This window comes from Protobothrops mucrosquamatus, unplaced genomic scaffold (genome assembly GCF_001527695.2).
Source record: "Protobothrops mucrosquamatus isolate PMUCROS unplaced genomic scaffold, P.Mucros_1.0 scaffold3566, whole genome shotgun sequence".
NCBI classification, from domain to species: Eukaryota; Metazoa; Chordata; class Lepidosauria; order Squamata; family Viperidae; genus Protobothrops; species Protobothrops mucrosquamatus.
In genome coordinates this window covers 53992-68235 of record NW_015389532.1, presented here as the reverse complement: position 1 = coordinate 68235, position 14244 = coordinate 53992, and the positions used below count along the sequence as shown (strand labels likewise).

At 43.1% G+C, this 14244-nt stretch overlaps 1 protein-coding gene across 1 annotated transcript; it reads left to right on the top strand.

The window, feature by feature from the left end:
- The first annotated feature begins 4314 nt into the window (after positions 1 to 4314).
- LDHB (lactate dehydrogenase B) lies at positions 4315 to 13318 on the top strand. Its single transcript, XM_015827215.1, has 7 exons — positions 4315 to 4442; positions 5653 to 5770; positions 7026 to 7199; positions 8334 to 8507; positions 10660 to 10777; positions 12486 to 12609; positions 12952 to 13318. Exons 1-7 carry the CDS (start codon positions 4317 to 4319, stop codon positions 13117 to 13119), a joined length of 1002 nt encoding a protein of 333 aa, XP_015682701.1. The 5' UTR covers positions 4315 to 4316; the 3' UTR covers positions 13120 to 13318.
- The last annotated feature ends 926 nt before the right edge of the window (positions 13319 to 14244 follow it).

The following is a 14244-nucleotide window of genomic DNA, read 5'->3' as shown; positions in this document are numbered from 1 at the left end:
ACTTCTCCCCTCCCCCCCCTTCCTTTTCCCATTCCTGTTTTGTCTGTTGTTGTAGATTGTAAGCCTTTTGAGGCAGCGACCATGTCAGTTCTGTGTTGCCTGTCTGTTGTGGTTGCTGTAAGACAATAGAAGTTCACTATGAGCGACTTCACATTCTTTGTTGTTTGTTACTCTGTGGGGTCCTCCGATGACGACAGCTTCAGCCGGTGGCCTCCATCTTGGAGTGCTGAACAAAAGGTAAGTGGGAGAGTTCCACCACCACCACCACCCCACCCTCCTTTGCCCCCATTTCGACAACGGCAACACAATTTTGATAAATGGGTGAAAATCAACCTTCATCCGAAACCATTCAACATAGGGAATGCAGGTCAGTCAGATCACTCCGTGAGCAAGACACAGGTAGTCCTCGACTTAACGGACGTAAACTGTCATTAAGTGGGTCGTCACATGACCAGCCTCAATTTTACCACAGTTTTTGTGACGGTGATTAAGCAAACACCGTGGTCGTTAAAAGAATCCATTTTGCCTCGTTGGCTTTTTTTTTTTTGCCAGAAACCGTTAATACTTGTAATGTTAAAAAATAAAAATTGAAAATTACAGTTACGTAACCACAGGACTCTGTAAAAGACTGTAAAAGTCAGCTGGGAGAAAGCAGTAGGCCTGCAGGTCCTGCCCCAACTATAGCGAGGAGCTGCAACAGCGTCGGTGCCGAGGGGGCAAGGAGAAGGAAACGGGCCCGGTGGTGGGCTGCCTTCTAGATTTGGGGTTTTCCTTTGATTGTGAACTGGGGTGGGCCAGCACCTCGCTGTCTCCAGGGTGATCCTGGACCAAATGTAAATATCCCGCGGGCATGTCTATCCCCTCCTTTTGTCTTTGGTGTAGCGCAACTGACTCCTTTCCCCTGGCTGCGCGCAGCTTCCAGAAGTGCCAGTCAGCTGGAGCCCGGCGCGGATCCTGAGCACTTAGCAGAGCCCTGGCAACACTGCGGCTCCAGGTGTCTCTCCTGCAGGCCTGTGCTGCGTTGGCGCCACTTCAGCTCATCCCCAAGCTACACTTTTTAAAATACTTTTGTTTTTTACAGTGCTTTTCAACCCATCGTAAACATACCACCTGCCAGGTGCCGACGTACCGCCAGTGGTACGCATATCACCGGTTGAAAAGCCCTGACTCGAACAGTGTTTCTGCTTGTACTGTATGTTGCATACTGGCTGAGGAATTCTGGGAATTGAAGTCCACGCTTCTTAAAGTTGCCATGGTTGAGAAACACTGCTCTAGAGCAGGGTTCCCCAACTCCCGGTCCATGGACCAGTACTGAGCCACGGCATGTCAGCAACCGGTCTGCACAAACAAGCAAAGGCCCATCCGCGGGAGGCAGGCAACACACAAAACCACACACACACTCTGGTCCACGGAAAAACCTCTCTCCACGGAACCGGTCCCTGGTGCCCAAAAGGTTGGGGACCTCTGCTCTAGATGCAATCTTCCCTACTGGCTTTCCCATCCACTTTGCTTGTCAAAAGCTGACTGAGAAAGTTACAAATTGTGATTAGATGACTAGGGGATTGCCAAGTACCCAAATCATGATCACATGACTGTGTGGCTACTACGACAGTTGTAAATGTGAGGGCTGGTCATAAGTCATTTTTTTCAGCACTGTTACAGCTTTCAGCAGTATAAAACAGATCTGAAAACTAAATACTAAACAATTGGGACCTGGAAATCTCTGCCAATCTATTGCAGATCTCCCAGACCTAATTTTAATTTTGCTAATTCCTGTTTTGAAGGATACCACTGGTTTGAAAGTCAATCTTAACAGTATCCTTTGGTCTACCGTAGCATCCATCCAGAGCTATTTTTGGCCTCATTATCAGTAAAATGCAGATGGTATTATAAAAACCTCTGGGGATTATTCCAGTTCATGCGTGCAAAGTTCTGCCTCTTTGTTTTACAATTCTTCATCTCTGCACGCATGCTTTGATCTTTGGCCGTAGGTGGTAGTCGTTGACCTACCTACAGAATATTGTATCTTGCTTTCTTTAACTTAATGGAGTTTATAGTATTAATTTTCAGGAACATTTGGCATTCTGCATTGATTGCATTTCAATGATTGCCTTGTCAAAATGGGAGATAGTTAAATGCTTGTATTATTTCTGGAGTTTGGTATGTGATATGGTGGTTAAGATGTCTGGCAAAGATTGGAATCGGCCATCAGCCATTCACTGACTTTGGGGCCATCGTTCTCTTTTAACCTCATCTAAGTTACAAGGTTTTGATGGAGAGGAAAAATTGAAAGAGTGCCATCTAGAAATTGGAACATAACTCCTTATCACAAATAGTAGACCTTGGTCTTTAGGAGAGAGTGAATTGAATATACGAGGAAGGAAAAAGTTTGCTAAATTAGCATCTGAGATATTCATGAAAGGATTTCCTTTAAGCATCAACAAGCACCCTTGACATAAAGAAGTAGTTGAGTTGAACAAGCTATTAGGAATACTCTGCGTTGACATTTGGGATATATAATAAAATAATCACTTTAGGCCCTAAGCTTTTTGATTCAGAAGTGTACAATTTGACTCAAATTGGTCAAAATACTCTTGAATCGGCCATCTGTGTTAAGTTCACAATTCTTTGGGAACATCTGTTTATGTTTTATTGAGGTAGGTTTAGCCTATACCAGGGGTAGGCAACCTTGGCTCTTTTATGACTCATGCTTCCTGAGCCAGCATGACTCAGCTTGGAAACCTCTCCCTTTTCCCTCAGTGTGGCTGGTTGAGGAATTCTGGGAGTTGAAGTCCACAGGTCATAAGAGAGCCAAGGTTGCCTACCCCTGGCCTATACCTATGGTTTAGCCTATGGGAAGGAGAGTTATGGAGGCCACCTTTTGTTCCTAAACAGAAAAATGGGATATATAAGTCTATTATGAATGGCCTGCCTATTCATAATATGGCTGCTTTGTGGGAACCCACTAAGACAGGGGTCTTCAAACTTGGCCCTTTTATGACTTGTAGACTTCAACTCCCAGAATTCCTCAGCCAGGCATGCCTGACTGAGGAATTCTGGGAGTTGAAGTCCACAAGTCATAAAAGGGCCATGTTTGAAGACCCCTGCACTAAGAGGATCTGCTAAGATTACTCTTTTTTCCCCACACTGATCCCAGCCTTGCTGTTTATCTCAAAGTTTTCTTGGAAGTTCTTGAGAGTGGATGTAACTGAAAAATAGGTTCTTACTGTTGTGATCTCATGAAGAATGCCAAGAAAGAACAAAGCCCTATTTTATTCTCCCTTGTTTTCTGTTGAGAAGAGAAATGTCTTGATTCAGGGCCATCTTTCAAGTCAAGTTAGGGACAATAAACAAATCCTTTCATTTGTGAAGACATAATAGCCTTTGGTGGTATTGAGGAATGAACAGGGTTTGACGTTGATTTCAATGGACATTTGCAATGCTATGATTTCCATGAATAAATAGCAAGTAATGTTGGTGGGTAGAGTAACTGCGTTGTCCTGAGCTTCTCATTGAAGTATGAGTCATAGTTACTGTTGATATTGTTGAAGATAATAATAGTGATAACAGGGTAAGTGATATTTCATCCTTTCTCAACTTTGTGACCCACTAGATAAATTGAATTATGACTTCTGTTGCTCTATATGGAAGAGTGTAGGTCTATACATATGTTGTTATGTAGTGTGTTTTAAATGTGTGTTATGTATGTGTACACTTTGAGGGGAAGCAACTAAATTTCATTTTTAATGTGTGCCTGAAGTTGAAACTCAAGTACTTTGGCCACCTAATGAGAAGGAAGGACTCACTGGAGAAGAGCCTAATGCTGGGAAAGATTGAGGGCAACAGAAGAAGGGGACGACAGAGAATGAGGTGGCTGGATGGAGTCACTGAAGCAGTAGGCATGAGCTTCAATGGACTCCAGAAGATGGTAGAGGACAGGAAGGCCTGGAGGAACATTGTCCATGGGGTCGCGATGGGTCGGACAGTACTTTGCAACTAACAACAGTTGTGCCCACCGGAAAAAATGACAATAAAGGTTATCTAATCTTGACTGAGAGAAAAACGTTGATTAAAGAGTAGGATAATCCAAACCTGTTCAACGTTAAGACTGATGGACCTCAACTTCCAGAATTCTGGGAGTTGAAGTCCACAGGTCTTAATGTTGCCAAGTTCGGAGAACCCTGTCTAAAGAGGATAGAATTCTAGTTCATCCTGGTGATATATCTTGGCAATTGCAATTTCCCACCTCAGTAACGCATTGAATTGGTGAGGTCATTTCATGTTTGTTTTTTTCCTTTCTTTTTTTGCAGAAAGCAATGGCTTCCCTCAAGGACAAACTGATTACCCCAATTACCCAGCCCAGCACTCAACCGAACAACAAGATCACCGTGGTGGGAGTCGGCCAAGTGGGGATGGCCTGTGCTGTCAGTGTCCTGGAAAAGGTACGTATGTCCATTTGAGATGTTGATGTGCTGGCTTTCATGCAGAAGATTCCCAGATGGCATGGACAATTCAATGCAGTATTTAAAAAGGCTAGATTCCAATCGAGCACAGGTAGTCCTCGACCTACAACAGTTCATTTAGTGACTGTTCGAAATGACCACAGCACTGAAAAAAAGCGACTTATGACTGTTTTTCACACTTAAGATCATTGCAGCATCCACTTAAGATCATTGCAGCATCCTCATGGTCACCTAATTAAAATCAGACACTTGGCAACTGACTCGTATTTATGACGGTTGCAGTGTCCTGGGATCACGTGATCCCCTTTTACGACCTTCTGTCAAGCAAAGTCAATGGGGGAAGCCAGATTCACTTAACAACTGCGTTACTAACTAACAACTGCCAGTGATTGACTTAACAACTGTGGCAAAAAAGGTTATAAAATGGGGTAAAATTCACTCAACAAATGTCTCGCTTAGCAACAGAAACGTTGGCCTCAATTGTGATCTCAAACATTGGCCACAAATTGTTGCACAGGCACTCCGTGACGTACAACCACAATTGAAGCCTGAATTTTGGTCACTAATGAGATAATCATCAACTGAGTCGACACAGGGCTGAATCTGATTTTACAAACATTTTCACTGCAGTCATTAAGCAAATCCGGGGGTTGTTAAGCGAATCACCTAGTTGTTAAATGAATCCAACTTCCTCCGTTGACTTGGCTTGCCAGAAACCGGCTGGGAAGGTTTGCAAATCACAAATCGCATCCCCACAAGATCCTGTAATCGTTGTGAATGTGAGCCAGTGGCCAAGCACCCAAATTGTGACCACATGAACACCAGGAGTTTTGCCATGATTGCCTTATAGCTTGGAGACGTCCTCATGGTCTCCTGTCCATTGACTAACTAGGTCTAGCTCTATTAGCGTCAGAATCCAGCTCAAAACAGATTAAGGTGATGGCCGCTAATAAATTAGATTTTTTAACGATACAAGAACAAATTTTGAAGGCCACCTGTGATTTATTCCTGGCTGAGAAGCTTGTTCTGGTTCTGTATCTGCTGTGATGCAAGAAGGTATCAAGGCTTGCTTAAGCTGGATGGATCACTTCCATGATGAGATGGACCTCCGTTTGGTTAACACGCCAAGCGTGCCAAGGTTGCAGTCCTCATGCTTAACTGTTGACGCCATGTTTCTTCCTGATGCCAGGGTCTCTGCGATGAACTTGCTCTCGTTGATGTCCTGGAAGACAAACTGAGAGGAGAAATGCTGGATCTACAACATGGAAGCTTATTTCTGAAGACACCTAAGATTGTAGCAGACAAGGGTAAGGTTTGCATTGTGTCTCACACCCCCTTTGAACACCAACGAGCAGTCAGAAGACTTGATGAAAACTCTTTAATTAATTTCACAGCATATCGATAGACTTAACCATAGTTTCAGTTGGGAATATGTGACCATCCTAGACGAAGCCAAGTCCAAAAACAGCAGAGAATTTCTAGAAGCCTGGCACTCAGACAAATTAGCCATCAATAGAGGTGTCATGTTTCCGACAGATGAAACTCTTCAAAGAACTTCGAGGCATTGTTTACCTTAAAGAATCTTTATTTGAGTAGCATAACTTCGGCACTTACATAGTCAAAGCCAAAAACTGAATTCCCCTCCCCTGAGCACATAGTATCAAAGCACAATTCCCTCCTCCAATTCACAGTCATAAATCACATTCTCCAATTAGTTTGAAATGCAGGTTTCCCCTCCAGTTCTCCAGCCTGCCAGTTCTTATCATCTCTTATTTCAATAACCTTGGTTCTCACACTAGGTTCAGTATTGTTATGTCTAGCTAAACTCTCATGCACATTCCTCTCCCCAGCATCATCTAACTCTAACTCTAAGAGTAAAACATAAGAAGAAAAGGGTTGCATCTCCATCTGTTATCAAAGCAAAAACATCCGATGTTAGCAGCGTTGACAAGAGGTATAGACATTAGCAACATCTATAGATTATGCAAAAGGGTTCTGATTGTCCATCAGCAATCAGAACCCAGATCAGCATAGATTAACTCCAAAGTTAACATCAGACCAACAGTCAAACTAAACCCCAATCAAGAAACTGCCAAGGAATCCCAACAGCAAACAGTCCAATCAAGGAATCTTTAAGCACTAGAATATAAACTCGGAGCAAACCCCACCCCCTTACTGGCACTGATGATGTTACCTAGTTGGGTAATAAAACGTCTGCAAGAAAACAACCAAGCTCAGAGAGCATCAAGGACCCCCCATTTCAACCCTGAGCTACACATGTTCTCCTTTATTACTACTTCCTTTCCTTGTCACCCATCCAAAACAAATCTTTGGCCAATTAGTTGGAAGATCATCAGGAAGTCACGAGCGATCCTGTCCTGATTACTGAATATCTCGGTAGTCATTGCTGACCAAAATTTCAGCTAGGTGAGCAACCAAGTGGTTGTTGAAGAAGAGCAGGAAGATTCTTGGCAACCGGGATTTCTCTGTTCTTTGCAAAAGTTTGGAGAAAACCCAACATGATCCTTCACGTAACTTCACCTCTCCTTCCCTTTTCTTCAGATTATTCGGTGACCGCTAATTCAAAAGTGGTGGTTGTAACCGCCGGTGTGCGCCAGCAGGAAGGAGAAAGCCGTCTTGATTTAGTTCAGAGGAACGTAAATGTCTTCAAGTTCATTATCCCCCAAGTTGTGAAATACAGCCCAAATTGCATCATTCTGGTGGTGTCAAACCCAGGTAAATGTTGGTTTGGGGTCAAAAAGCATTACGTGGAAAGTCTGATGCTTGAAACCAGACATCGCTCGGCTCTCTGGTTATTATATATAAAACTATCCAGCTTAAGATTGGAGCATGTTATAAAACAAATACGCATTATTTTTAATACCTTAATCCAGTTTGGATATGTACGTATGCGCAGATGTCACTATATGCTGCATTAAATGTTTAGGTTTATTCCACATTTACAAGTATTATCCTGGAATCTCTTTGTGCAGAATAGAAAATAGATAAGCAGTAAATAATAGAAATGTAGGTTTGCAGTACTTTTGTTAAAGATAGTGATGCATATGGTTATAACTACACAACCAGGCAGATACAAGTAGTCCTTGACTTACAGCCACAATTGTGACAAGAATTTCCATTGCTAAGCAAGGAAGCTGTTAAGTGGCTCGCATGTAATTTTACAGTCTTTTTTGCCATGGTTGTTAAATGAATGACTTAAGTTAAGAGTCTTCAAACTTGGCAACTTTAAGACTTGTGGACTTCAACTACCAGAATTCCTCAGCCAGGCACGCTGGCTGAGGAATTCTGGGAGTTGAAGTCCACAAGTCAAGGAATCTTCAAACTTGGCCCTTTTATGACTTGTGGACTTCAATTCCCAGAATTCCTCAGCCAGGTATTAAGTGAATCACAAAGTCATTAAGCACTTTTCCTATTGCTTGTTGGAAGCTGGCTGGGAAAGATGGCGCTCATATAATCCCATGATGCTGCAATCATCATAAATACCGCTGGGCAAGCACCCAAATTTTGATCATGTGACCATGAGGATGCTGTGACAGTCCTAAATGGGAGGCGCAATCAAGAGCCACTTTTTCCAGCGCCACTGTAACTTTGAAAGGTCACTCAATAAGTTGTAAGTCAAGAACTACTTATATTTGCATATTTGTTTTGCCCGTTTTGTGAAGTCAAAAGTTTTGGGTTCACCTGTGGCACTAAGAAACCATGGTGTATAAGCAAAGTGGCCAGGATCAAAGTTGCATGCAAATCTTGCCAAAGAGCTGATCTGCAGTTTTTAACCCCGAGGCTGCCATCTTAACCAGATGCTTGGAGGATCCATCCTTCAGTCTGTCTGTCTTGTCTTCCCTTTTCCAGTGGATATCCTGACCTACGTCACATGGAAACTTAGTGGCCTGCCGAAGCATCGTGTCATTGGTAGCGGTTGTAACCTTGATTCTGCTCGATTCCGCTTTTTGATGGCAGAAAAATTGGGCATCCATCCTTCCAGCTGTCACGGTTGGGTGTTGGGCGAACATGGTGATTCCAGTGGTGAGTAGGCCTTACTTCTCCTGGCAGACAACACGATGCCTCCCAGATGTTCTGCGCTACATCTCCTCCAGTCCCTTGCTAGAGATCATTCGGATAAGGTGTTCCTGGGAGTTATAGTCCAAAATATCTAGAAAGCATTGAAGTCGGCCTGCCAGTGGTTTTCTTTACGCAGCCAAACCAATTCCTTCTGTGATCAGAATCACTTCTTCTGAACTTTGTTCTGATATCTTGTGTCACTATATCAGGAAAGTAAAAAATGGCAGGAGTTAAAAGTCATAAGAGACATCAGCCTGCCAACAAAAGTGCATATAGTCAAGGCCATGGTTTTCCCAGTCGCAATGTATGGCTGTGAAAGTTGGACCATAAGAAAGGCTGAGCGCCAAAGAATTGAGGCTTTTGAACTGTGGTGCTGGAGAAGACTCCTGCGGGTCCCCTGGACTGCAAGGCGATCAAACCGGTCAGTCCTAGAGGAGATCAACCCTGACTGCTCTTTAGAAGGCCAGATCCTGAAGTTGAAACTCAAGTACTTTGGCCACCTAATGAGAAGGAAGGACTCACTGGAGAAGAGCCTAATGCTGGGAAAGATTGAGGGCAATAGAAGAAGGGAACGACAGAGAATGAGGTGGCTGGATGGAGACAATGAAGCAGTAGGCATGAGCTTAAATGGACTCCAGAAGATGGCAGAGGACAGGAAGGCCTGGAGGAACATTGTCCATGGGGTCGCGATGGGTCGGACACGACTTCGCAACTAACAACAATAACAACAAAGAGTCATAAGTCCCATCTTTGATTAGATAGGAGAACTTCCAGCAATGATTTGGAAATTTAAGAAAGACACTCCGTGGGTAGTTCAAATATTGGGAGTAGAATTTTACCTGGATTAACTATCCCTGAAAAATGTCTGAGCACTGATCAAAAATGTTTAACGCAAGATAACCTATGTCCTAGGGGAAAAAAGATGATGTAATCTCAAATTATTTGCCTGGCATGAGAGATGAGAATTTTTTTAAAACAAAGCATTAGAAAGAATATAAAAGGAAAACACATGCTCAGCTCTCTGCAGCCAACAGTTCAATTCTCTCTTAGACATGCATGGTTTATATCAGCCTTTTAAATAATTTACTTTCGTAAGACTTGATAAAGACATATTTGAATTAATTGGTTATATGAGGCCATAGCCATCCTAAATTCTCTTTATATCTTTGGTTTACAGGTTTTGCTTGTTTTAGTTTCTGCTAGGATTGTGCTTTACTTTTTTTTTAAAAAAAAGAGACAAAGAAAAGCATCTTTTTCCTCTTGAGGATAAGCAAAAAGATAAAATATTAATTTAACAGGATACAATCTAGGTCAGTCACCGGGATCAGAGATTTTGTCATGCTGGAGCCCATCCTCTAGCAGATTAATTTAACGCCTCACAAGAGATGAGTTCTTCTCCAGAAAATTAGCATACTTCAGAAACTCTTGATAACTCTTAAAGAAAGGATTTAACTACAGATAGCCTTCAAGTTTCAACCGTAATTGAGCCCAGAATGATGGTTGTAAATCGTACCGGTTGTTAAGCAGGTCACTATTTGACCAAATCCAATTTTCACCGCCCTGAGTCCCGTAAGGGAGATAGGGCGGTGTATAAATTCAATAAATAATAATAATAATAATAATAATAATAATAATAATAATAATAATAATAATAATAATAATAATAATTTTACAACCGTTTTACCTGGCATTCGTTAATCAAACCTCTTGTCTCCAGTGGGCCTTGTTGTTTTTTTGCCGGAAATCGGAAATAAACACCAGTTTCTGGCAAAAAAAAATATGTCTTAAATTGCAGTCACATGACCGCAGGATACTGCAAATGGCCACCAAGCCAGGCCAGTTGCTAAGCACCCAAAATGCGATCACATGACTGAGGGGTGGGGAGAAGCAACTGGGCGTAAATTGAGGACTGCCTGTTTTTGTTTTTGTTTTCAAATTTGACATTTTTAAGATATGTAGATTTCAACTCCATGCTGGCTGGGGAATTCTGGGAGCTGAAGTCTGCACATCTTAAAAGTTGATTAACTTCACTGTAACAGAGACATAAATGGCGTTGTTTGAAGGTAGAACCATCACTTACACTACATTGCAGTAAATTCTCTTTAACCCTTTTCAGTACCGATCTGGAGCGGGGTCAACGTAGCCGGTGTTTGTCTCCAGGATTTGAACCCACAATTGGGGACTGATCAAGATCCGGAGGAGTGGAAGAAAGTGCACAAGCAGGTGGTTGAGAGGTATGGTGCAATGAAATCATGCAAGCAACAGACAAAACAAAAAAAATGGACCAAAAGTACCGTATATACCTTGTGGGTAAGCCCATCTGCGGATAAACAGAGTCTCATTTTTTTCCCAATACACCTTTGAAAATGTGCTACCCGCGTATAAGCCAATCCTTGAAATTTCTTTAATGTTTCAATTTTCACAACTAGCTTATGGGTGTGTGGGGCGTGTTTTTTGTGGTATTTCGATTAAAATTTTGAGGGTCAGCTTATCCGCAGAAGAGCTTATCCATCTGGATACACAGTTACTTTAAAAAAGTATTGCATACATACCCGTGGGTAAGCCTGCAAGCATATTTTGGCACCTGAAATTCTCGGTTTGAAGGGGTCCTTGGTGCTTTCTGAGATTGGTTGTTTTGTTGCAGACATTTCATTACCCAAACTAGGTAAAATATCATCAGTGCTAGTAACTCAAGAGAGGGATAAGTGAATTGCAGCGGGCCTCGCCTTGCTTGAGGTTTGAACCTTCTCAAGTTAAAAGTCATAAAGGCAGGAGTGAGCTGCAATTCTACTTGTCCCTCTCTTGAGTTATTCTGCATTGAATTGTTCCTTGGCGAATTGGCTGCTGCAAATTGGCCTCAGCAAATCAGCTGGCTGAGTCGGGCACAGCGAGGTGGCTGGAAGGAGTCAGATGGGGTGAATTATTCAACTCTGTTTGCTCTGTTTATATTCTAGTCTAGTGGCTTGTTAGTGTTGACTGGAGTGATTCTTTGGATTGGCTGTTTACTGTTACTTTGTTTAGCAGTTCCTTGATTGGGGTTATGGTTTACCCCAATCCAGTTCCTAGAGATACGCATCTGATAATTCCCAAAGAAAGTATTCAAAGGCTGTAACTTGGAGTATTTCGAACCATAGACCAACACACGTTGTGGGAAAACGGGGAAGAATATAGTAGATCAGACATGTCAAACACAAGGCCCCGGGGCCGGATGCGGCCCACGAAGTGGTTTCATGTGGCCCGCGAAGCCATCCTGGAAACAGTGAAGGAATGGCCCCCGCTGCCTTGGCCCTGACCCAGGCTGGCCAATTTTGTGGTGGCCATCTATGCTGAAATGCATTCAGTCTTACCTCCACAAGGCCATCTGGAAACAGCGAGGAATCAGCCCCTGCCGCGTTGGCCCCACTCCCTGGGTGCATGCTGGGGAGGTGTCACCCTTTGTGAGCAATGAAGAAATGCACCATCGCCTGGAAGTGGCCAGCAAATGGCCCTAGCCTACTTCACATATCCGGCTTGATGGGCTCTGCCCTGGTCCCTCCCCTTTCTGCCAGAGACCCTCAGATCTGTCCCACTCCTGCCCAGGCCCCCACAGGCACCCTTGACATGAATGATGTAGATCTGGCCATGCCCACCCAGCAGGCCACACCCACTCCATCCATGCCCACCCAGTAGGCTGCACCCACCCTGGAGACACCCACCTGGCCCCCGAGGGCAACCGCAATGCTGATATGGCCCTCAATGAAATTGAGTTTGATACCCCTGTAGTAGATGGTCAAGTTCTCCTTTCACGGCTACCTCGTTTGAATTTTCCTTATTTGAAAATGACGGATGTTTGTCTCCTCTTAAGAAGGACGATTTCAGATACTTCTGCAGACTTAACCGTTTCAGAGCTTTTTGTTTCCCATTGACCAAGCTGACCTACCCTTCCTCTTTGTGTCCCAATAGTGCTTACGAAGTGATCAAACTGAAAGGCTACACCAACTGGGCCATTGGCTTTAGTGTTGCTGATCTTCTAGAAACCATTCTGAAGAACCTTTCTCGGGTCCACCCAGTGTCTACCATGGTAAAGGTAAGGACTGTTGTGAGATGAGGGTATTTTCCCTTCTTCATACACTTCTCTCTCTCTCTTTGTTTTAGGTCAGGGATCTTCAAACTTGGCGACTTTAAAGACTTGTGGACTTCAAATCCCTGCCTGGGGAATTCTGGGAGTTGAAGTCCACAAGTCATAAAAGAGCCAAAGTTGCCTACCGCTGGTATAAGAGGAATGACAGATCCGGGGAGTGGAGTTAAAAGAGGGATCAGCCTAGAATCCCCACATAGCCACAATCTACGTAGTCAACAGTGATTGCATGCCCTGAGAGTAAGGCTCTGAGAATGGAGGATTTTCTAATTCTCTTATCTTTTCTTGCAGGGTATGTATGGCATTGAAAATGAAGTGTTCCTGAGCCTTCCTTGCGTGCTGGGATCTGTAGGGTTGACCAGTGTGATCAATCAAAAGCTGAAGGATAACGAAGTGGCTCAGCTCCAGAACAGCGCCTCTACGTTGTGGAATGTCCAAAAGGACCTTAAAGATCTGTAGGCACTCGAGATGCTTCCTTTCCCCATAACTAAGAAGACAAGCAGTGTTAAGCCGACACGTTCATGTTAACTCCATAGCTGAGCTTCCAGTAAAACACCTTGAAAAGGTATCAGCTTTCCTCCACCACAGTTAAGACCCACGTTGTTGTAAAGGCAGACCTTCCGAACAAATAAAACCAGCTCTTTTGTGTGTGCTCCCATTCTTGTTTCATTTTCATTTTTTCTCCTTCTGTATCGCGAGTTCGTTTTTGCTTATTTCAAGCAGTCGAAGTCCCGCCTTAGGCGTAAAAGCTGATTGGGTGACTTTGGTCCAATTATCAGGAGCCGGTGAGTTCTAGTCCCTCCTTAGGCATGAAATCCACGTGGGTGACTGGGCTAATCAACACTCTCAACCCAGCCCACCTTGCAGGGTTATTGTGGGGAAAATGGGGTGGAAGGAGGATTAGATATGTTTACCACCTTGAGTTATTTCTAAAAATAATAAAAGCGGGATACGAATAAATAAGTTTTCAGCCATGATATGACCGATTCTCACTTAATTTTTTATTCAGAAGATTAGTAATACCGGAAGATAATTTGTTTTTTTTTTTAAATCTTGGATGTATTATATTGACTAGGAATGCTAAGGGATCTAAAGTGGCTTCTGCAACACAGTAAAACATAGCGTGTGGCAGAGGTCTTCAAACTTGGCAACTTTAAGACTTGTGGACTTCAACTCCCAGAATTCCTTAGCCAGCCCTGGCTAGCTGAGGAATTCTGTGAGTTGACGTCCACAAGTCTTAAAGTTGCCAAGTTTGAAGGCCCTTGGTGTATGGTTTGCTTAGTATCAACTGAATATGTATCCATGCACACATTTGTGATTTCTTCTGATAAGCTATGGCTTTAACACAATGCATATGTCCAGTCAACATCTATTTCATGAAGGACAAAACTTTTCAGTGAGTTAATATGAAACCATACTTTTCAAGGAATCTGTACAATTCAGCAACCTCTCATTAAATGTGTAGTTATCAGATACTTTCCATTGCTGAGAAGAAAACAATTGCGAAAAAAGATACTCAGTTATTGCCACATTTGTGACTCGTCCTACAGATAATTCCAATTAATTAAGCTTCAAATACTGTAT

Coding starts and splice junctions, on each gene's coding strand:
- LDHB (XM_015827215.1), top strand. CDS start 4,317: ATGGCTTCCCTCAAGGACAAACTGATTACCCCAATTACCCAGCCCAGC. Junction 10,778..12,485: donor CACAAGCAGGTGGTTGAGAG/GTATGGTGCAAT, acceptor GTGTCCCAATAG/TGCTTACGAAGTGATCAAAC. Junction 12,610..12,951: donor CAGTGTCTACCATGGTAAAG/GTAAGGACTGTT, acceptor CTTTTCTTGCAG/GGTATGTATGGCATTGAAAA.